The sequence below is a fragment of the Rhinoraja longicauda genome, chromosome 9 (assembly GCF_053455715.1).
Source record: "Rhinoraja longicauda isolate Sanriku21f chromosome 9, sRhiLon1.1, whole genome shotgun sequence".
Classification (NCBI taxonomy): domain Eukaryota; kingdom Metazoa; phylum Chordata; class Chondrichthyes; order Rajiformes; family Arhynchobatidae; genus Rhinoraja; species Rhinoraja longicauda.
In genome coordinates, this window is record NC_135961.1 from 31,154,285 (window position 1) to 31,177,944 (window position 23,660).

Sequence of the window (23,660 nt, forward strand, 5' to 3'; positions counted from 1 at the left end):
AGGCTGTTTTCAGGCAAATGTTGTCAGGCAATCATCCTATCAACAACTAGAGAATAGTCCTGTGCTACTATCTACGTCATTGAAATCCCTTGGACTATCTTTAATTGGACTTTACTGGACTTTATATTGCACTAAACATTATTCCCTTTATTATGAATCTGTACACTGTGGGTGGCTCGATTATAATCATGTATAGTTTTTCCGCTGACTGGTTAGCATGCAACAAAAAAGCTTTACACTGTACCTCAGTACACGTGACAATAAACTAAACAGTATTGTTAATAAAGCCGAGGATATGTACATTATGCAATGTTTTGCAAATTAATTTGCCCCTCTCAAGATCTGTGTACCTCCAGGTTCCCAGACCCTCTTTCCATTTAAAATAGTACCTTTTGGTTTATATTATCTCTCCGCACTGTCATCTGAAAATTATTCAGTTCCCATTTCTCCATTATGTTGAATCTGCAATGCGTCTTCCAATTTTATGGTATGTTTATATTCTCCTGATTTTAGTTTTTCATTTACTTTTTCATGGGATGTGAAAGTCAATTATAATTGGACCTAGATATATATTGTGGAGCCACAAATTGGCATGGCCAGCAAAGGATGGCAGATTTCCTTATTTAAAGGAGGGTTAGTGAAGAAGATGGGATAGTCATGATAATGTGCCAGTGTCCTTCATGTCACCTCTGAATCTTTTTATAATCATCTCCACTGAAAACTATTTCTCTTTGTTTGTTCATCAAAAATATGTTGGTTTATATCTTTACAGTTGATGGCTTTTATAGTTAGCTCTTCTTTTAAATTCTGGATTCATTTAATTACTTATATATATATATATATATATTCCTCAGGAGCCTTGGTGGGATTTGAATTCTAATCTCTGGATCAACGCTCATAGACCGAAGATAGTAGCCTAGAATCAACCACCATAATACATCATCATCTTCCTTGATGATTATTACATTTCCAAGTTCCAGGTTATCTGCAAAAATTGAAATTTAGGCCTATATATTTACCATCAAATAGTTAGTGTACAGAAAATCCCAGGTAACAAAGGTTCTGTTTGCACATACATCCATAAGTCAATTTTGTCCGTAAATCAGAAAAGTCAGGCCTGGATAGAGGGGATGTGGACATGATGTTTCCACTAATGGGAAAGTCTAGGACCAGCAACAGAATTAAAGGATGTTCCTTTATGATGGAGATGAGGCGGAATTTAGTCAGAGGGTAGTAAATCTGTGGAATTCATTGCCACAGAGGTCTGTGGAAGCCAAATCAATGGATATTTTTAAGGCAGAGATAGATATATTCTTGATTAGTAAGGGGGTCAAGTGTTATCGGGAGAAGGCAGGAGAATGTGGTTAGGAGGAAGAGATAGATCAGCCATGATTAAATGGTGGAGTGGACAATGGGCCGAATGGCCTAATTCTACTGCTATCACTTATGACATGAATGATGAAAATCACTTAATATGGTAACCACACCATCGGACTTTTGCATTGAATAATATAATGGAGGCTCATTTGTATGTGGGAGTGTCCATAAGTCGGGCGATGGTAAGACGGGGATGGCGTGTGTTTCAAAGCAACGGTGGTAATATCATTGAATGCTGAGGAACACCACTGTCTATTTCCACAGTCAAGAGAGTCAAGTGTTTTCTTGTAATATGTCGCAAACAGTACAATAAAATTCTTACTTGCAGCAGCACAACAAATATATAAACACAATACTCTGTAAATTCTATGATAAAAAAGTTCAGTATAAATATTAAAAACAATCAAACAAAATAAACAAACAATAATAGTGCAAAGACAAAAATAATGCCCCAAAGTCTAAGTAATGTGTAGCAAGGAATTGCAGATGCTGGTCTACATCGAAGATAGACACAAAATGTTGGAGTAACTCAACGGGTCAGACAGCATGTCTAGAGAAAAGGAATATTTTTCTTATTCCTTTTCTCCAGAGATGCCGCCACACCAGCTGAGTTACTCCAACATTAATTGTCTATCTTCTATGTAATGTATTATGTATATGTATATGTAGTCTATGTATATACTGTAATGAGTGGCATCAAAGTATATAAGGCTGATAAAAAAAAGAAGATTTGCTAAAAGTGGAGAGAGAGGATGCTAGCTCTACTGTTTGTAGACGTGAACGTATGTGAACATATGTGCATGCGTTGGACTTTGGATTTAATAATGTTGTGGGCGCTCATTCACATACATAAGTGTCCATAAGTTGGATGTTCAGGACAGGCTGCATATTAAAGGCAGCTGTGGTAATATCGCTACATACTGTATACCTTACAGCACTCAGAAGATTTGATACTGCGCTACTGTTGTCTATTTGGTCCCCTGGGTATTAATTTTGCTTTCAAAGTGCAAGATCGCAGGATCCAATTTAAACAATATTATTGAGAATTTCAATTGCAAAATGCTTTTTCATAAACAAAATTATGCAACTGAAAAATTGAATTTCCATGAGTGATGCATGGTAATTACCGTTGCTTTAGTGTTTTGCGTCAATGGGAAAATTCTATTTTGGATTTAGATATTTCCGACGTGACAGAGAGGGGTGTAAAAAGGGTGAGTTGTTGTATATTGATCAGGGAGAATGTTAAAGCTGTAGTCAGAGCGGACCTAATGAAGGGCTTATCCAGCTTAGTTTAATTTTTACTTTAGTTTATTATTGTCATGTGTACCGAGGTACACTGAAAAGTGTGTAGGAAGGAACTGATGCTGGTTTAAACAAATACAAACACAAAATGCTGGAGTAACTTAACTCAGTGGGTCGAGACCCTTCTTCAGAGTGAAAGTCACGGGAAAGGGTAACAAGAGATATATAGACGATGATGTAGAGAGATATAGAACAAAAGAATGAAAGATATGCAAAAAAGTAACAATGATAAAGGAAACAGGCTATTGTTAGCTGTAGTTAGGTGAGAATGAAAGCTGGTGTGACTTGGATGGAGAGAGAAAATAGGGTTTTTATTCACAAAATGCTGGAGTAACTCAGCAGGTCAGGCAGCATCTCGGGAGAGAAGGAATGGGTGACGTTTCGGGTCGAGACCCTTCTTCAGACTACTTGACATTAGAGAAATCAATATTCAAATCCCTGGGCTATAAGCTGCCAAGCGGCATATGAGATGCTGTTCCTCCAATTTGCATTTAGCCTCACTTTGACAATGGAGGAGTCAAGGACAGAAGGGTCTGTGTGGGAATGGGAAGGGGAATGAAAGTGTTTGGCAACCGGGAGATGAGGTAGGTGAGCAAAGGTAATCGTCCGGTCTACGTTTGGTCTCGCTGATGTATAAGAGTCCACATCCGGTGCGGCTCGGCCGCGGGACTTAGCTGCGCACGGCTCGGTCGCGGGGCCTTCCATTGCCCGGCTCGGCCGCGAGACGTTTCAGCGCCCGGTGCGACTCGGCCGCGGGGACTTCCATCCCCTTGCGGGGACTGTGCGGGTCGGTCGGGGACGAGCTGTCTGTCTGTGGGCGTGGGGAAGAGAGTGGAAGTTTTGTTGCCTCCATCACAGTGAGGGGGTGTTTGGAGTCACTGTGATGGACGTTTGTGTTGGGGTCATGTGTCTTGTGTTCTTTTTTGTGTGTGACTGCTATGTAGTTTCGTTCGGTACCTTGGTACCGAATGATAAATAAAGCTCTGTTGTTGATCTTGAACAACAGATACAGTAGATGAAGTTGGAGGAGGTGCAAGAGAATCTCTGCCTAACCTGAAAAGATTATCCGGGTCCTCAAAAGGCAGTGAAAAGCCTTTTGTTGTGTGACATCCAGTCAAAGAAAAGACTATACACGATTACAATATAGCCACCCAGATAACGGATAAAGGGACACCATTTAGTGCAAGATAAAGTTCAATAAGATCTGATTAACTACCGCTGCGCATGGTGGCACGGCGGTAGTTGCTGCCTTATAATGGCAGAGACCTGGGTTTGATCCTGACTACACGTGCTTATCTGTATGATGTTTGTACGTTTTCCCCGTGACGTGTGGGTTTTCTCCGAGATTTCCGGTTTCCTCCCACACTCCAAAGATGTACAGGTCTGTAGGCTAATTGGCTTGGTGTAATTGTAAATTTGTCCCAAGTGAGTGTAGGATAGCGTTATTGTACGGGGATCGCTGTTCGGCACAGCCTCGGTGGGCTGAAGGGCCTGTTTCTGCGCTGTATCTCTAAACTAAACTAAAATAAAGATAATTCAAGGGTCTCCAATGAGGTAGATGTGCGCTGTACTGCGCTCTAGCTGATGAGAGGACGGTTCAGTTGCCTGATGATAGCTGGGAAGAAAGCCTCCTATCCATTCCTGTGGCTGCCTGATCCGCTGAGTTACTCCAGCACTTTGTGTTTATGGAGACAGGGGGAAGACGCCAGGATTACTCATGAAAAGGTGGGAGAAAGAGCCAAAGGTGTACGTAAACTAGGACAAAAGGCACAGCATATTTCACTAACATTTGTGTTATTGCTCCATTAAATAGCAGTTTGCAATAACATGACATTTCTTGTGCAGCTGTTTAGGTAAGTGCTTTAGATTTTTAATGGCTTACACTTATGTATGAAATTTAATAAAAGCATGGAGGACAGCTTTTTAAAAAGAAAAAATACCTGTAAATGAACAATTTTTAAAACAAATCATTACCTTGAAAATAAAGGTGGCTCCACCACCTCCTCCTCCACCTCCAGCCCATTGTGAGACTTTGCCACTCCTTTTTAGCTCCTCTTCAATCACATTATTCTCTCCCAAGCAAACACGCTGGATGATGGGATTTGCCTTCAAGAGAAAACATTGCAAGATGTAACATTAAAAATATCAATTTGACTGGTTCAAAAGAGTCATTAAAATACATTTCCAGAGGGACAGTCAGCTTATCTGAGTAGAAATTAAATTAACAATTCAGTTTTGTTCGCGCCAACCTCTTTGATAAGTTTTGTTCTTGGCGGAAGTGCAACTGATAAAACAACAAAGCAGAATTACGTCAATAAACACCAACATTTTGATCTTTATCCATGAACATCTCAAAAAAACCTTGAATTTCAGGCACAATTTTAGCTTCGCATACGCAACAAAATCTTCACTGGGATGACCAAAAATCTGCAGATGTTGGACATCTAAAATAAAAACAGAAAATGGTTGAAATATTCAGCAGGTCAGGCCACATCTGCGGGAAGAGAAACAAGAGTCACTGTTTCTGGTGGAAGACACCTCGTTAGAACGGTACAGTGGCAGCACGGTAGTGCAGTGGTAGAGTTAATGCCTTACAGCGCCAGAGACCCGCGTTCGATCCCGTCCGCAGGTGTTGTCTGTACTGAGTTTGTATGTTTCCCCCTATGACCATGTGGTTTTCGCCGGGTGCTTCAGGTTTCCTCCCACATTCCAAAGATATGCAGGTTTATAGGTTAATTGGCTTCTTTAAATTGTCCCGAGTTTGTAGGAAAGAGGTAGTGTATGCGCGATAGCTGTTCAACGTGAAATTGGTGGGCCGATGAGCCTGTTTCCATGTTGTGTCCACTAAACAAAACAAAACTAAACTAAATTAAACTATACTGGGAAGGAGTTTTTTTTGTTGTTAATCCTGAGGTTGGATGAGGGGGAGTTGAGGCAGGCAAACGTCTCTGATAGGGTAAAACTGGGGTGACCACGGGGATAAGCTGTAAACCAGGTTATCTGATCAGTCAGTGAATTGGTGCAGTAAGACAGTGAGAACATAGACAAAAGAACATGCAATACAGAATGAAAACAGGGTCTTTGGCCCACCTTGTCCATGTCAATCAAATTGGCATTTTAGGCTAATCGCATTTTATTGCTTTTGCCCAAAGTCCACTAAAACCTTCCTGTCCACATATCTGTCCAAATGTCTTTTAAAAGTCTTAATTGTGTCCTCCTCTAAAGCTTTTTCTGGCAGCTCATTTCAGATATGAACCACTCTCTGAATGAAAAGGTTGCACCAGAGATCCCTCTGACATCTCCCCCATCTCACCTTAAGCCCATGTCCTCTAGCTTTAGAATCCTCCACCATGGGGGAAAAAGATTGTAAGTGTTCACTTTATCCATGTCCCTCATGCTCTTGTACACCTCAATCAGTTCTCCTCTCAGCCTCCTACACTCCAAAGAAAAAAAGTCCTGGTGTATACTGGAAAAAGGTTGGGGCAACACAGAGGTGGTGGTAGACAATATACAATAGACAATAGGTACAGTAGGCCATTTGGCCCTTCGATCCAGGACCGCCATTCACTGTGATCATGTCTGATCATCCACAATCAGTACCCCGTTCCTGCCTTCTACCCATATCCCTTGACTCCGCTTTCTTTAAGAGCTCGTTCTAACTCTCTCTTGAAAGCATCCAGAGAATTGGCCTCCACTGCCTTCTGAGGCAGAGAATTCCACAGATTCACAACTTTCTGAGTGCAAAAGATTTTCCTCATCTCCGTTCCAAATGGCCTACCCCTTATTCTTAAACTGTGGCTCCAGGTTTTGGATTCCCCCAACATCGGGAACATGTTTCCTGTCTCTAGCGTGTCCAATCCCTTAATAATCTTATATGTTTCAATAAGATCCCCTCTCATCCTTCTAAATTCCAGCGTATACAAGCCTAGTCGCTCCAGTCTTATTATCCACATTAAACTGCATCTGCCATGCATCTGCCCACTCACACAACCTGTCCAAGTCACCCTGCATCCTCATAGCATCCTCCTCACAGTTCACACTGCCACCCAGCTTTGTGTCATCTGCAAATTTGTTAATGTCACTTTTAATCCCTTCATCCAAGTCATTAATGTATATTGTAAATAGCTGCGGTCCCAGCACCGAGCCTTGCGGCACCCCACTAGTCACTGCCTGCTATTCTGAAAGGGAACCGTTAATCCCTACTCTTTGTTTCCTGTCTACCAACCAATCTTTTATCCATGTCACTACCCTACCCCCAATACCATGTGCTCTAATTTTGCCCACTAATTTCCTATGTGGGTCCTTATCAAAGTCTATCTGAAAGTCCAGGTACACTACATTTACCGGCTCTCCCTTGTCCACTTTCCTAGTTACATCCTAAAAAAATTCCGGAAGTTTAGTCAAATATGATTTCCCCTCCGTAAATCCATGCTGACTCGCAACGATCCTGTGACTGCTATCCAAATGTTCGCTATTTCTTCTTTTATAATTGACTCCAGCATCTTCCCCACCACTGATGTCAGACTAACTGGTCTATAATTCCCTGTTTTCTCTCTCCCTCCTTTCTTAAAAAGTGGAATAACATTAGCTACCCTCCAATCCACAGGAACTGATCCTGAATCTATAGAACATTGTAAAATGATCACCAATGTGTCCATGATTTCTAGAGCTACTTCCAAAAGTCAGTTTCTTCCAGCTTCGTACCATAGCTAAAGTCAAACCATTCCTCCAATTTGACGATCTAGAAAAAATCATCCACGCATTTATTTCCTCCCACCTGAACTACTGCAACTCCCTATACACTGGGATCAGCCAATCATCCCTGTCCTGCCTGCAATTGGTCCAAAACGCCGCAGCAAGACTCCTGACGGGTACCCGTAAAAGGGATCACATCACCCCGATTCTGGCCTCACTCCACTGGCTCCCAGTATGGTACAGAATCGATTTCAAGCTCCTCCTATTTCTATGCAAAACCCTAAACGGGCTTGCCCCACCCATATCAAAAATCTTCTAACCCACCACTCAAACTCCAGGTGCCTCAGGTCGGCCAACTTGAGGCTACTGACTATCCCGCGGTCTAGGCTTAAGCTCAGGGGTGACCGCTCTTTTGCGGTTGCAGCTCCTAGACTGTGGAACAGCATCCCACTCCCCATCAGAACTGCCCCCTCCATCGACTCCTTTAATTCCAGGCTCAAAATCTACTTCTATTCCCTAGCGTTTGAGACCCTCTGAGAGGGTGTACTTGTTTTCATTAGGCACAGCCACCAGGATCTCCTGCACTCCACGTTAACTCCCCTTTCTCGCAGTCATCCACCTTCGTTCTTCTTGAATCCTTGGCTTGACATCCTCACTGTAGGTCCTGTCCAGGAAACACTCGTTTTTCCAGATGGTCCTGAGGTCATCCAGCTACTTCTCCAGTTCTCCAACATGTTCATTCAGGAGCTGCACCTGGGCACAATTCCTGCAGGAGTAGTTTCTAGAAGCTCCAGTGGTGTCCCTGACTTCCCAAATCCTGCAGGAAACTCACTGCACCAACTTGTCTGCCATTTCTTCAGTGACAAAAATCAAATTTCAACCAAGTGTAGCCTTCTTGCCTCAGTCTACTCGCCGAAGACTTTTGAGTCAAAGACTCACACTTTACCTCCCAAGGCACTTCACCTCAAGAAGGTCGCTCCACTGCAGCTGCACTTCTTTATCTGTTACCTACGCAACTACTTTGGGGCTGATGAGTAAATTGATTAGTAAATAATCCAAACCTGGGTCTTGGCTCTCTTTTTAAACTGCCCTTCCCCGTGACTCATCTTCTTTGTCACGGACTTTCAAGCCAATGGTCTCTTCTCTCCGCTTCTGCTTACTGCTTCTCCGAGCTCCACGTAAGGACTAGTAGTGTTGCAAAGCCTTGCAACGCCAGAGACCTGGGTTCAATCCCGACTATGGGTGCTGTCTGTACGGAGTTTGTAAATTCTCCCTGTAACCACATATATTTTCTCCAGATGCTCTGGTTTCCTCCCACGCTCCAAAGACGTATAGTTTTGGAAATTAATTGGCTTTGTTGTCCCTAGTGTGTAGGATAGTGCTAGAGTAGGGGTTGCTCGACGGGGTCAGTGGGCCAAAGGGCCTGTTTCCACGCTGCATCTCTAAAGTCTTAAGTGAAGTAAGGTCTATCTAACCTCTCCCCATAACACAAGCCCACAAGTCCAGCTAACATCCTGTTGAATCCCTTCTGCACTCTTTCTAATTTAATGATATCCTCTCCAAAGCTAGGCGTCCAAAATAGCAATTCTCCAAGTGTGATCTCACTTACGACTTGTACAGCTGCATCATGATGTCCCAACCTTTGAACTCAATACCCTTCTCAATGAAGGCAGGCATGCCAAAAGCTTTCTTCACAACTCTGTCCACTTGAGCTACCACGTTCAGGGAACCACACATCTGTATGCTCAGATCGCTCTGTTTCCATGACACCATCCAGGGCTATATCACTTACTGTGTAAGTCCTGCCCTGGTTTGACAAACCAAAGTGCGACCCCTCACACTTGTCAAAGTTAAATTCCTTTGTTACCCAATCCTTGGGCCACCTTCCCAACTAATCTAGATCCCTTCATAAACTTAGACACAGGAAATATATAAAATGTGGTGAATGGCTTTGTTACAATGGGAGATGGGAAGCTAGCATATTTTCTCATAGATTCATAAATTAAAGGAGCAGAATTAGGCCATTCGGCCCAACAAGTCTACTCTGCCATTTCGTCATTGCTGATTTATCTTTCACTTTCACCCTCAATCTCTTGTCTTCTCCCCACAACCCCTGACACCCGTACTTGTTAAGAAACTGTCAAACTCCACCTTAAAAATACCTATTGACTTGGCCTCCACAGCCTTCTCCTTCCCGATTCAGATTCAGGGTCTTCAACCTGAAACGCTATCACTCTTTTCCATTCTACAGATATGGCCTGACCTGCTGAATACTTCTAGCATTTTACAATTCAGTATTTTCCGCATTGAGAGCATATTACCCCAATATTACTTTCTTTATATCCCAGTGTAAACTTTAATTATGAAAATCGGGTTGAATAATTCTTAATAATTTATTTACTTCTACATAACTTATGCAGAAAAATATTAAACTTCAAATAGAGTTTATATTTAAAATCACAAGTGGTTCTAGGGCAGGGAGAGTAGATAGATAGTGGTGAAAGTCTAACCAATAAAGGATATCAGAGATTCCAATAACTCATTATACAATGATAGATCATAAATTTATTCTGTAACCACAGAATCAATAAATATTCTGTGCTAAATGCAAACAAAGACATGAATAAATGAAAATAAACTGAAATTGATATAAAATGGAAAAAGCTGTTGAATGAACTTGTCCTTGTGAAAGTGAACTAAATGACAAGACTGTGATGACTGGAAAAACATGGAAATCATGGGCTCACTGAGCTCACTGGAGGGAAATGGGCAATGGAGAGTTTCCATGGGCAACAGTTTTACCAAAATAGGTGGGCCCATTGTGCATGTAATTATTAGCATGGAAAGAATGAAGACGATAACACAAATCAGGAACAATGAGCTACCATAAGAAGTGGTAAAGGCAGGTACAATGACAATGTTTAACAGACATTTGGACAAGTTTAGTTTAGTTTAGTTTCGAGATACAGCGTGGAAGCAGGCCCTTCAGCCCACCGAGTCCGCACCGACCAGCGATCCCCCACATTAACACTATCTTACCTACGCACACTAGGGACAATTTCCAATTAACCTACAAACCTGTATGCCTTTAGAATGTGGGAATAAACCGAAGATCTCAGAGAAAATCCATGCGGTCACGGGGAGAACGTAGAAACTCTGTACAGACAGCACCCGCAGTCAGGATTGAACCTGGGTCTCCGGAGCTGCAGCGCTGTAAGGCAGCAACTCTACCGCTGCGCCACTGTGCCACCCCTATGCGTGCAAGTTCTTGCAGAGGAAAGGTTCAGAGGGATGTGGGCCACAGGCAGGCCAATGGAAGCAGACCAAGAAAGCACTTTGGACGGCTTGCACGAGTTGGGTTGAAGGACTTGTTTTCGTGCTGTAAACTCCATGACTGTAACTAAATGACTCAAGGACAAAAGAGGAGTCAATGAGATGTTGCCTTTAAAAGATACGTTATCAGGCCTAAGAAAAGCATTCCATGCAAGATCAGGCGTGATATTAATTTAGTTTAAAGATGTAACATTGATACAGGCCCTTCAGCCCACCAAGTCCACGCCGATCATCGATCACCCATTCACACTAGTTCTATGTTATCCCACATTCTCATCCACTCCCAACATGCTAGGGCCAATTTACAGAAGCCAATTAACTGAAAACCCACACATCCTTGGGATGTGGAAGAAAACCAGAGCACCTGGAAGAAACCCATGCGGTCACATGGAGAACGGGCAAACTCCACTCCACTCCAAACTCAAACCTGGGTCTCTGGTGCTATGAGTCTGCAGCTCTACCTGCTGCACCACTCTTCCACCTGTTGGGAAGAAGAAGATTTGGACAGACCAGGCATTTGCCTTACAAAGCTGGATACCCGCATACACCTTCAGGTTCACTCAACCACTTTCTTAGTGATAATACATGCTGTCGAGAAATCCAAAAGCAGCAAATTAAGCACGAGACAACAATCTACAATAAAAAGGATAAACACATACATATATATTAATCCCAGAAGTATAAAATGAAAAGGAGATGAGATCACTGAAATTTTCAAACTACCAGGGACACACATTAATTCAGATCTAAAATAGAGTGTTAAAGTGAGTGTGAGGATCATGAAAACGCAGCAATTTTCCAGTTTTAACATTTAGCTCAGGGAGTTCGGTGCTTTCTGTGGAATCATTAAAATATTTTATTCAATGACAGTTAAAAAATGTCATTAAAGGCAGCCCCAGTATGTGACAAGGGAGACAGATCAACAAAGATAAAACCGACAAAGTCAGACTGCTGAACTCAGCACATCCTCTCACTGAGGCTTCAAGGTGGATTGTGTGAGAACATGGTGGGATATAGAAAGCTAAATCAAAATGAAGTCGGTGAGCTCTTCAAACTTTGGTTTCAGAATTCCCATGATTCAAATATCAAACAGCTGAAGCCAATAAACTACAGGCTAATCTTAAATAAAGTGCATTCTCAGAACATTCTTAAAGCACTTTTGCACCTTTCCACATGCAGATTTGGTAGGAGAAATATTTGCAATCCATTACTTTAAAAAAAAGTCATTTTATTTCAAACGTATCATTTTACGCATAGAGGTCTCATTTTCTTCAGTAATTCTCTAAAATAAAATTGAAGAATCAAACGTGTGATTCTAGAGATTGTACCTTAATTTTAAAAAAATTATATGTAATGTACTTTTTTTTCTTTGTTGTTTATTATGGTGTTTACCGAGTACTATGTTTACATAAAATGCTGGAGCAACTCAGCAGGTCAGGCAGCATCTCGGGAGAGAAGGAATGGGTGACGTTTCGGGTCGAGACCCTTCTTCAGACTTTAGACTGCATCTGCAGTTATTTTCTTATACTATGTTTACATATCTGTGTTCATTGTTCCATTTTGGGACATATGACAATAAAACACTCCTGACTCTTGATTCGAGCTGAATTTCAGAGCTGAGTCTCACCTCCATCAAAATAGCATAGTTAAACAGGTGGAAGTCCAGTAATTGATGGGGTAACAGTCTACATGGGATAACAAATCTATTGAGGTTTAACAATGAAGGGGAGATAGTTGGACACAAAGTGTTGGAGTAGTTCAGTGGGTCAGGCAGCATCTCTGGAGAGCATGGATAGGTGCCGTCGGGAGCCTACTTTAGCCCTTATCTGAAGAAGGTTCTTGACCCTAGATCACCTATCCATGTTCTCCAGAGATACTGCCTGACCCACTGAGTTACTCCAGCATTTTGAGCCCTTTTTTGTGAACCAACAACACCTGCAGTTCCTTGTTTCTACAATGAGAGAAAGTATCTGGGGAAACTTCCATCTCCTTCCCCATAACATTTCCTTTCACAGCCCAACACATACACCTTATTGATGATGTTCCATGTTTTTCCGCCCACACTTTGTGTCCTTTTTTGTTAAACAGCAACTGCAGTTTACTTTAGAGATACAGCATGGAAACAGGCCCTTTGACATACTGAGTCCGTGCTGACCAACGATCACCCATTCACACCAGTACTGTTATTCCAGTTTTGAATCCTACAGATCAGGAACAATTTACAAAAGCCAATTAACCAACAAACCTGCATGTCTCTGGAATGTGGGTGGAAGCCAGAGCACCTGGAGAAAACCTATGCAGTCACGTGGAGAATGCACAAACTCCTCACAGACAGCACCCATTGTCAGGATCGAACCATCTCCACACTAGTACTGAGGATCTCTGGTGCTGTCGGGCAGCAACTCTACCACTGTGCCACATCTGAATTAGAGTTAATTGGATAACATGCAAACAAATATTTTTCACTCTATCTTGGTACACAAGATAATATTAAAGCAGTGCCAATATCAATACCAATATTATTTAGTGCAATCATTCCTATATAGCGTATAATTTGTTCACTCTTTCTGGATTTAGCCTGTATTTAATGCCACAAATCTATTTTCACAGTTCCTTCTTAAATGACAGTTGAAATGTTCTGGGGAAATACATGGTTCAGTTGGAATATTGGATGGACAATTACAAGTGTATTCTCGAAACAAAGGATGCACTATAAAATAGATTAGAGGACTGTGTATTTATTGACAGGAAATTAATTGAAAATTTTGATTGATCTCCGATATGATCTTTCATAGGTTCAAAATAACAGTCATCCTCAAAGTTTAATAGATCAGTCTTAGTATGATCATTTAAACCAGGATTACTTCCATCCGTCTACATTACTTCCCTCTGGGAGGCTACTCCGGACTGTCAAAGCCGCCACAGCTAGACATAAAAACAGCTTTTTTCCACGAGAAGTAGCTCTACTCAACAGCCAAAAGTCTGCAGCCTCCTTTTGCTCTGGTATTTTATTTTATTCTTCACATGTTTAAATTATAATGTTTTATTTTTAATTGTCGACTGTATATCGTGTTGTTATCCTTGCGAGCAAAGCACCAAGGCAAATTCCATGTATGTATACAGACTTGGCTAATAAAATTTATTCAATTCAATTCAATTCAACCAGGATCAGAATGTTAAATTGAATAATAGGCTTCTCTGCTTTTAGTTATATAAATTGTTGACTCGGTGTTGATGATAATTTTAATGCAACTGAATCCTTTGTTATCATTGAGGTGCTGATCGCAAAACATGACTTCAGCTTAAATAGATACAAAGTGCTGGAGTAACTCAGTGGGTCAGGCAGCATCTCTGGAGAACATGGATAGGATATGTTTCAAATCGGGACCCTCTTCAGACTTCAGTCACGCAATGTTGGGAGTAACTCAGTGGGTCAGGCAGCATTTCTGGAGAACATGGACAGGTGATGTTTCTGGTCTCTCTAACCGTGTCTTCAATGACAGTCAACCCCGACTTCAACCTATATAGTTGAGAACAGATACTCTAGAATAATGCTTATATCACTAAATGCATTTTATGTCTACACTTCCGAATGAGAAACACTGACAATTTATCTGACACAGTTGCAATGATCTCTCTATTTTAATTTCCCCTGTTTCATTATCCATCATTTATCTGCAATTACATTAATGTTACAAATCTTTTAAGGATAAAGTGCTGAAAAGGCTGGACACACGCGGCAGATTGCTTCCTATGTGGTCATCTTGATGTAACTTTTCATCAGATTTTGCAATTGCTGAATCACCTTGAAATGTTAATCTACTTGGCTGCCTCTGCTCCTGATTGATCTGGTCTGCATGGCTTGGTATTTTCAATTTTCTGAATTTTTAAGGATTTCTTTCTGTTTTTTTGCCTCTCAACCTAATTATTCTTGGAATCAAGTTATGCAAGTGATAGTTAAGTTAAATTTCTCAAAAATAAAAAGGGATTTCATTTATAAGTTTGCTGTTTATTTGAATTAAATCTTTATTGATTGAATTGCATTCCACACACACCATTATCTAAAATGCAGCTAAGCAAAGGGGAATCAAGAACCAGAGGACAAGTTTAAGGTGCGAGGGGAAAGATTTAATAGGAACCTGAGGGGCAACTTTTTCACACAGAGGGTGATGGGTTTGTGGAACGAGCTGCCAAAGGAGGTAGTTGAGGCAGGTACTATAATAACATCTAAAAGACAGACACAAAGTGCTGGAGTAACTCAACAGGTCATGCAGCATCTCTGGAGAAAATGGATCGATGAAGAAGAAGGGTTCCGACCCAAAATGGCACCCATTCTTTTTCTCCAGAGATACTGCCTAACTCTTAAGTTACACCAGCAGTTTGTCTCTATCTTTGGTATAAAGCAGCATCTGCATTTATTTGGGGCATTTTGGTTGGCATGGCCAAGTTGGGCGGAAGGGCCTGTTTCTCTGCTGCATCTATGATCTCTGCTGTTTCTCTATCACTTTATGAATCTATGAACATATGTAATTGATAGTTCAGTAAAATTTCTCAAGAGTTATCTGAATGACGCCTTCCAAATCCAACATTGTCTAAAATGCAACTAAGGAAGCAAATACAAATTGAGTTTTGTGCTGTAACCAGCAATGTTAGAATGTTCTAAATCTTAATGCTTTTCAAACATTCGTTATCAAGATATGGGATGAGAAGGCATGCCCAGCATTTATTGCCCAACTCTACTTGCAGGAGGAAAGTAGTGGTGGGCTTTCTTTGGCAGAGTTGTGTGATCCCGACTATCTTTACTCGAACTTTACTGGATTTTACCTTGCACTAAATGTCATTTATGTTATTGCCTTCATCATGTAACTGTACTCTGTGGATGGCTCGATGGTAATCATGCATTGTCTTTCCACTGACTGGTTAGCACGCCAGCCAGCCTTGGTACACGCGACAATGAACGAAACTCATACACTGAACTTAAACTCTATGAGTTGTAACATTGTCTGCGCCAGAAACGTGACCACTCTTTGTGTACTGCCTAAGTGAGGTCTGCTGTATGACTTTACCGGATTGTATGTGAAAACAGAGAATTTCACTGCACCCAGGTACACGTGACAATAAACCATCATTGAATAAAGTATGACGGGACAGGCAGCATCTCTGGAGAGGAGTGGGTGACGTTTCGGTTCGAGGTCTGAAGAAGGGTTTCAACCCGAAACGTCACCCATTCCTTCTCTACAGCGACACTGCCTATCCCACTGAGTTACTCCAGCATTTTGTGTATTTCTTTGGTTTAAACCAGCATCTGCAGTTCCTTCCTACACATTGAATGAAATATCATTGAATCATTGCACTGTTTCTACAATACAGACTTGATTTCCCTCTTTTCCCAACACTTTAAACTAAGTACATTCACTATACAATGGCATCTGTCCTCCAAGCGATGCAATATGATTTAATTTACATTCACAATAAATAATAAGATCTAGTTTTGCAAATGTTTCTCTCCGCAAGCATTTTACAAAGTATGCATATCTACTATTCAAGCACCCTGAGACTATTCATCTTTTCACTTGCTCACTTCAACATGTAATTAATTTAAATTTGCCAACACCTTCTTTTTCACTATCTTATTTTGAAGGAATCTTCATTCCATTCTACTCCATACTAGTTCCATCCGTCCGTATGATTATACAATTTTGCTCTTCTTATCACTTATCATTAGTTATTTTCCGAATGGTCTGCTTCGGCATTCCATCATCGGCAAATTTCATTAACTGAGTGTTGGGAGTATACAGGTTTTAAATCATTTGCCATCACTCCTTGCACCAGGGTATCATTTATGGTTCATTGTGGTAGATTCCTAGATTTCATTTGTCAGGAAGAGTAATGCAGGTGCAGCTTTATCATCCACAGTAAATGGCAATGAATCTCTGGAATCCACTTTAATTGGTTCATCAGTATCTGATGCTACACCTTGCTGAAGACTATTTGTATGTTCTTGGAGAGAATCCAACGAGCTTAAGGACTGACTCAGCTCATTTCAGAAAATGTGGATCTCGGTAAAACAACTCTTGGTTCCAATTTTTCAGTCTCTGATTCTGACCTTTAAGTCAGGCTTTCTTGCTCATCCAAGAGTTTTCCTTTAGCTTTGCTCTTCACAAGGTGTGCCGTAATAGATGATTTAGTTTCAGAACATGCAAACGCAAAGAAGGAGCTTGTCAGGTGATAGTTGAGGCAGGTACTATAATAACATTTAGTTTCGTTTATCAGTTTGTAGTCATGTGTACCGAGGTACAGTGAAAAGCTTTTGTTGCGTGCTAACCAGGCTGAAGTACCTGCTTACTTGCTGTTCCTTTCAATCCTTTAGAAGGATGAGAGGAGATCTTATCGAAACGTATAAGATTATTAAGGGGTTGGACACGTTAGAGGCAGGAAACATGTTCCCAATGTTGGGGGAGTCCAGAACAAGGGGCCACAGTTTAAGAATAAGGGGTAGGCCATTTAGAACTGAGATGAGGAAAAACTTTTTCAGTCAGAGAGTGGTGAATCTGTGGAATTCTCTGCCTCAGAGGGCAGTGGAGGCTAATTCTCTGAATGCATTCAAGAGAGAACTAGATGGAGCTCTTAAGGATAGCAGAATCAGGGGCTATGGGGAGAAGGCAGGAACAGGGTACTGATTGAGAATGATCAGCCATGATCACATTGAATGGCGGTGCTGGCTCGAAGGGCCCAATTGCCTCCTCCTGCACCTATTGTTTATTGTCTATTGTCTATAATCAATCAAGTTAGAAATTGTACAACATTCAGAAAAGGATAGTAAATTGGTAAGGGACGTGAATTAGTTTCATCTGGGGCCATGAGGACAGAAAGGTTCTAAATGCGTACGAAGTAACGGATTGTGCAAGTAAATTGTTTAATCCCCCACCTTTACCATGGCCAACCGAATAACTGTGTCGTTACGGCAGTCACATGGGAAGCTCAAATCTACCTGTGCAATCGACTGTCATGGCCATTTAAAGCAGAAATTCCCAATGGGATTTCCTGTTAAAAGTAATGGATCTGAGTTTTCTGATAGTATACTTGGAGTGGCAGATTTACCACCGAACAGGCATTCCCTTTAGACCTTAGACTTTACTTTAGAGACACAGCATGGAAACAGGCCCTTCAGCCTGTTTCTTCGCATGGCCTCTGTGGCCCCTTTGCATCCGCGCCGACCAGCGATAACCCCATTCACTAGCACGATCTTACCCACTAGGGACAATTTACAATTTTTACCGATGGAAATTAACCTACAAACTTGTACGTCTTGTACGGAGGAAACTGGAGCACCTGGAGAAAAACCTAAGCGGTCACAGGGAGAACATACAAACTCCAGACAGACAGCACCCATAATCAGGATCTAACCCGGGTGTCTGGCGCTGTGAGGCAGTAATTCTATCGCTGCGCCACTTCTCTGCTGCAGAGGATTTTGTCTGATAAAATGTCAACAGCTTCAAATTTGTGAGCATTCATATTTCTGAAAATCTGTCCTGGACCCAGCTCATTGATCACACAGAAATCACAAAGAAAGCTCTTCAACGCCTCCTACTTCCCCAGAAGACTGAGGAGATTTAGTATGTTGCTGAATACTCTATCAAACTTCTAACAGAGTACAGTTGACAGCATATTGACTGGTTACTTCATCACCTGGTTTGAGGAACTCGAATGCCCAGGAATTAACAAGGCTACAGAGAATTGTAGACACTGGTTGGTCCATCACAGATTAGTTTACTTTAGTTTAGTTTCGAGATACAGATCCCGGAAAAAACCCACGCAGGTCACGGGAAGAAGGTACAGACTCCGTACAGACAGCAGCCACAGTCAGGATCGAACCCGGGTCTCTGGCACTGTAAGGCAGCAACTCAACCACAACACCGCCGTGCCGTCGAAATGCTGACCTCCCCACTATCAATAACAGGCACTGCCTCAAAAACTCAGCCAATATTATCTAAGATGCAGAGTACTCTGGCCACACCCTCATTTTGTTATTACCATCGGGAAGAAGTTACAGGAGCCTGAAAACAGTGGCCATCAGATTGAAGAACAGCTTCATCCCAGCTAACATCAGACTGAACAACACTTAACCACTACCTCAGCAACTACAATCTTTTATGGGGACTGTATTTCTGGTTGCACTTTGGATTTTGGTTTTGCACTATTATATTTATCTAGCAATTAATGTTAATTTCATTGTCCCCCTGCCTATTTTTGGCCAAGATCCCTCTAAATCTTTCCTATCCAAGTAACTGTATAATGTTTCTTAAATGTTGTGATGGTGCCTGCCTCATCTACCTCCTCCGGCAGCTTGTTCCATACACCCATTACCCTTTGTATGAAAATGTTACCCTACCCCTCAGGTTCCTATTAGATCTTTCCCCCCCTTAAATCGATGTCCTCTGGTTCTCGATTCCTCCACTCTGGACATGAGACTCTGTGCCTTTACCCAATCTATTCCTCTCATGAATTTGTACACCTCTATAAGATCAACCCCCCCTACCATCCTCCTGTGCTCCATCCTTGTAAATCTTCACTGTGCCCATTCCAGCTTGACACCATCCCTCCTAACATGGTGCCCAAAACTAAATGCAATACTCTAAATGTGACCTCATCAACATCTTATATAACTGCAACATGACCTCCCAACTTCTATACTCGGTACAACGAAGATAGACACGAAATGCTGGAGTGTGTAAGAAGGAACTGCAGATGCTGGTATACTCAGTACTGACTGATGAAGGTCAATATGCCTAAAACCCTTTCAACCTATCAACTAGATAGTCTATCTACACTGTGCCGCCACTTTCAAGGAACTTTCAAGTTTGCATTTTTACAGTCTGAAAAAATGGACGAAAAAGAATGTAATACATTCTATCCTTTCATTCACTTTGGTCACTGCTTGTCTATCAGCTGGGAAGCCAGTGACTAGCAGCTGAAGCTGATAATCTCATGCTGCATCTTCCGTGTACCAGTCACACCAATGTAAATGAGACTCATGGCACTATCACTATTCCGACAGAAAAGCCAATCGATGTTCAACTGATCTGCTGATAGAAAGCGCTCTAATGGGATTCTGCCAACGTAAAATAACCTGCATCATTTTCTGTAAACCTCGTTTCCACTCTTTTTTGAAAATAAATGTGACAAAGTTTCATACACATAGAGTGATAGAGCTATACAGCAGAGAAACATGCCCTTAGACCCAACTGGTCCATGCCGACCAAGAGCTATACAGCAGAGAAACATGCCCTTAGGCCCAACTGGTCCATGCCGACCAAGAGCTATACAGCAGAGAAACATGCCCTTAGGCCCAACTGGTCCATGCTGACCAAGCTACCTAACTGAGCTGGTTCCACTTGAATGAATGAATGAATACGTTTATTGGCCAAATATGTGCATGTACAAGGAATGTGCCTAGGTGTTCCGCTCATAAATGACAACACAAACATACAGTTAATAATTAAGAATAAAGCATAAACACATCAAAACAATAAGGATACAACATTACGGTCTAAAAATGTGGGTGAAAATAAACCAGAGCAGAAAAGAAACTACAGACTTTGGTTATTGAGTAGATCTACCATTCGTGGAAAAAAACTATTTTTATGTCTGGCTGTGGCTGTTTTGACAGTCCGGAGTTGTCTTCCAGAGGGAAGTGCTTTAAAGAGTTTGTGGCCAGGGTGAGAGGGGTCAGAGATGATCTTGCCCGCTCGCTTCCTGGCCCTTGCAGTGTACAGTTCGTCAATGGGGGGGAAGGTTACACCCAACAACCCTCTCAGCTGTGCGAATGATCCGTTGCAGCCTCCGGATGTCGTGCTTGGTGGCTGAGCCAAACCAGACCACGATGGAGAAGGTGAGGACGGACTCAATGATAGCAGTATAGAATTGGACCATCATTGCCTGTGGCAGATTGTGTTTCCTCAGTTGCCGCAGGAAGTACATCCTCTGTTGGGCCTTTTTAACTGTGGAGTCGATGGTGGTCCCCCATTTAAGGTTCCTGGAGATGATGGTTCCAAGGAACTTAAATGACTCCACAGATGTGACAATGGTGTTGTTGATGGTGAGTGGGGGGAGGGGAGGGGGAGCTCTCCTAATGTCTACAACCAGTTCCACTGTCTTAAGAGCATTGGGCTCCAGGTTGTTGTGATGGCACCAGGACACCGGCTGTGTCACTTCCTGTCTGAAGGCAGATTCCTCCCCATCCTGGATCAGTCCAATCAGGGTTGTGTCATCCGCAAACTTGAGGAGCTTGACAGAGGAGTCTGTGGAGGGGCAGTCGTTGGTGTAGAGAGAGTAAAGGAGAGGAGAGAGTACGCAGCCTTGCGGTGCTCCTATGCTGAGGGTCTGTGGGTCCGCGATGTGCTTTCCCAGCCTACATGCTGCTTCCTGTCTGTCAGGAAGCTGATGAACAACTGACAGAAGAGTTCAGGCACAGTCAACTGGGAGAATTTGGAGTGTAGTAGCTCTGGCACAATAGTGTTAAATGCAGAGCTAAAGTCCACAAACAGAATCCTGGCATAGGTCCCCTTGCGGTCTAGGTGCTGGAGGATGAAGTGCTGGCCTAGGTTGACTGTGTCATCCACCGCTTGCATCTCCAAATCTTGCTCCCTCCAAATCTTTTCTTTCCTTGCACCTAGCCCATCTTTAGACTTTACAGATACAGCATGGAAACAGGCCCTTCGGCCCACCGAGGCTGGGCCAACCAGTGACCGCTAGCACTATCTTATACACTAGAGACAATTTACTATTTTTACAAAATAACCTACAAACCCGTACGTCTTTGAAGTGTGGGAGCATCTGGAGGAAATCCATGCGGTCAAAGGGAAAATGTACAAACAATGCACCCATATTCAGCACCCATATGATGCTGTAAGGCAGCAACTCTACTGCTGAGCTACTGCCCTGCCCAAATCTTGCCTTTGCGTGCACCTGGCCCATTTCCCTCTAAATCTACCTTGCCATGTTCTATGTTCCAAGTCTCTTTTATGTGTCGTAATTATACCGACATCACCACTTCCTCTGGCAGCTCATTCCATGTACACACCTCTCTCTCCATATGAAAAATATGCCGCTCAGCTTTCTTTTAAACCTTTCCCCTTTCACCTTAAACCTATGCCTCTAGGTGTAGTCTCTCCTATCTCGGGCTTAATCATGCGCTCATAATTTTATATACCTCTAAATGGATTATTACTTAATTGCATAGCAGTCGGAATTCAGGATAAACTTTGTGAATGGTCAGGAAATTAGCCAAAGAATATTAAGCAAGGAATAAACGGGGTAATTTAAACAGCAAATGCTATAAACAGACTAGATCAGGCTGTTACTGGGCTTTATCTTGCACTAAACGTTATTCCCTTTATCATGTATCTGTACACTGCGAATGGCCCAATTGTAATCATGTATAGTCTTTCCATTGACTGGTTAGCAGATAACAAAAGCTTTTCACTGCACCTCAATACACCTGCCTCGCCAACAGTCTGTCTGTCCTTTCCTTCTTTGTGTTTTAATTGTACGTGTTAAATGTATGTTTTTAGTGTTCTTTTAGCTTGTTTTATGTTGGGGGAGGGGGTTTGGGGGAAATGCTTTCTAATCTCTTACCTTGACGGATATGCGATTTTTTTCCGTATCGTATCTCCGTCCGCACTGCGGCCTAACGTCGAGGGGTTGGCGGCCTTTGCTGGAGACCGATTTTGAGAGCTCCACCGTCGTTGCCTGCGGGCTTATCATCGTGGAGCCCGCGATCCCTTTGCCAGGGGTCGACCTCGGAGCTCCAACCGTGGGTGCTTGCGGACTTAACATCATGGAGTCTGCGGTCTCTGGACAGAGACCGACTTCGGGAACTCCAAGCGCAGGAGTTTCGACTCCCCCTCCCTCCCCCCCCCCCCCCCCACGGTCTGTATCCACCTATCATTTAAGATAAACACAAAATGCTGGAGTAACTCAGCGGGTCAGGCAGCATCTCTGAAGAAAAGGAATAGGTGACGTTTGGACTGAAGACCCTTCTTCACCCGACAGGGGGTGGAGACCGCCGAGAACAAAGAGAAACCAACAAGATTCCAATGAGTACTTCTGTTACTTTGTCAGTGCCAGAAATGTGGACTCTTTGGTGTACTTTGTGTATTGTACGCAAAAACAAAGAATTTCACTGTACCTAAGGACAAGTAAAAATAAAGTATCATTGAATTCATTGAATAATGACAAAAGGAAAACTGCAAATACTGAAAATCTGAAACAAGTACAGAAAATGCTGCAAACTTTCAGCAGATCAGGCAGTATCTGTGGAAAAAGAAACAGTGTGGAAAGAGGAGAACAGTGAATGTTTCAGGTTGAAAGTGACATAAAACATGCAGCATTTAGCTTAGTTTATTCTAAGTAAACAGAGGGAGAGTGAAAAGCTCTTATTGTGTGCTATCCAGTCAGTGGAAAGACTACACATGATTGCCATCAAGCCATCCACAGTACAGATACAGGGTTTAGTGCAAATGGTGCCACTTTGGAGCTCGGAACATAGAAGTTTATTTTAGATTGAAAGGTGCAGAATGAAACAGGTCCTTGGCCCACTGAGTCTACACTAACCTTTGATCACCTGCTCACACTTGTTCTATGTTATCACACTTTCTTGTGCATTCCCTACATTGGGGGCAATTTACAGAGGGCCAATCAACCTTCAAACCCGCACGTCTTTAGGATGTCGGGAGCACCCGGAGGAAATCCACGAGGTCACTGTGAGAACTCTACACAGACAGTACCCGAGGTCAAGATGGAACCCGGGTCTCTGGCGCTGCGAGGCAGCAGCTCTACCAGCTGCGCCACGGGTATCCAGTTCATGTTATGATGTTGTGAGTCTGAAGAAGGTTCTCGACCTGAAACGTCACCTATTCCTTTTCTCCAGAGATGCTGCCTGACCCGCTGAG

At 42.4% G+C, this 23,660-nt stretch overlaps 1 protein-coding gene across 2 annotated transcripts in view; it reads right to left on the minus strand.

The window, feature by feature from the left end:
• The window catches only part of LOC144596574 (ALK tyrosine kinase receptor-like), an 887,900-nt gene that overhangs the window by 70,717 nt on the left and 793,523 nt on the right, over positions 1-23,660 (minus strand). For both annotated transcript variants that reach the window (XM_078405054.1, XM_078405053.1), the window contains exon 15: positions 4,654-4,785. In XM_078405054.1, coding sequence (XP_078261180.1) covers positions 4,654-4,785 — 132 coding nt within the window. The remainder of the gene's footprint in view (positions 1-4,653; positions 4,786-23,660) is intronic.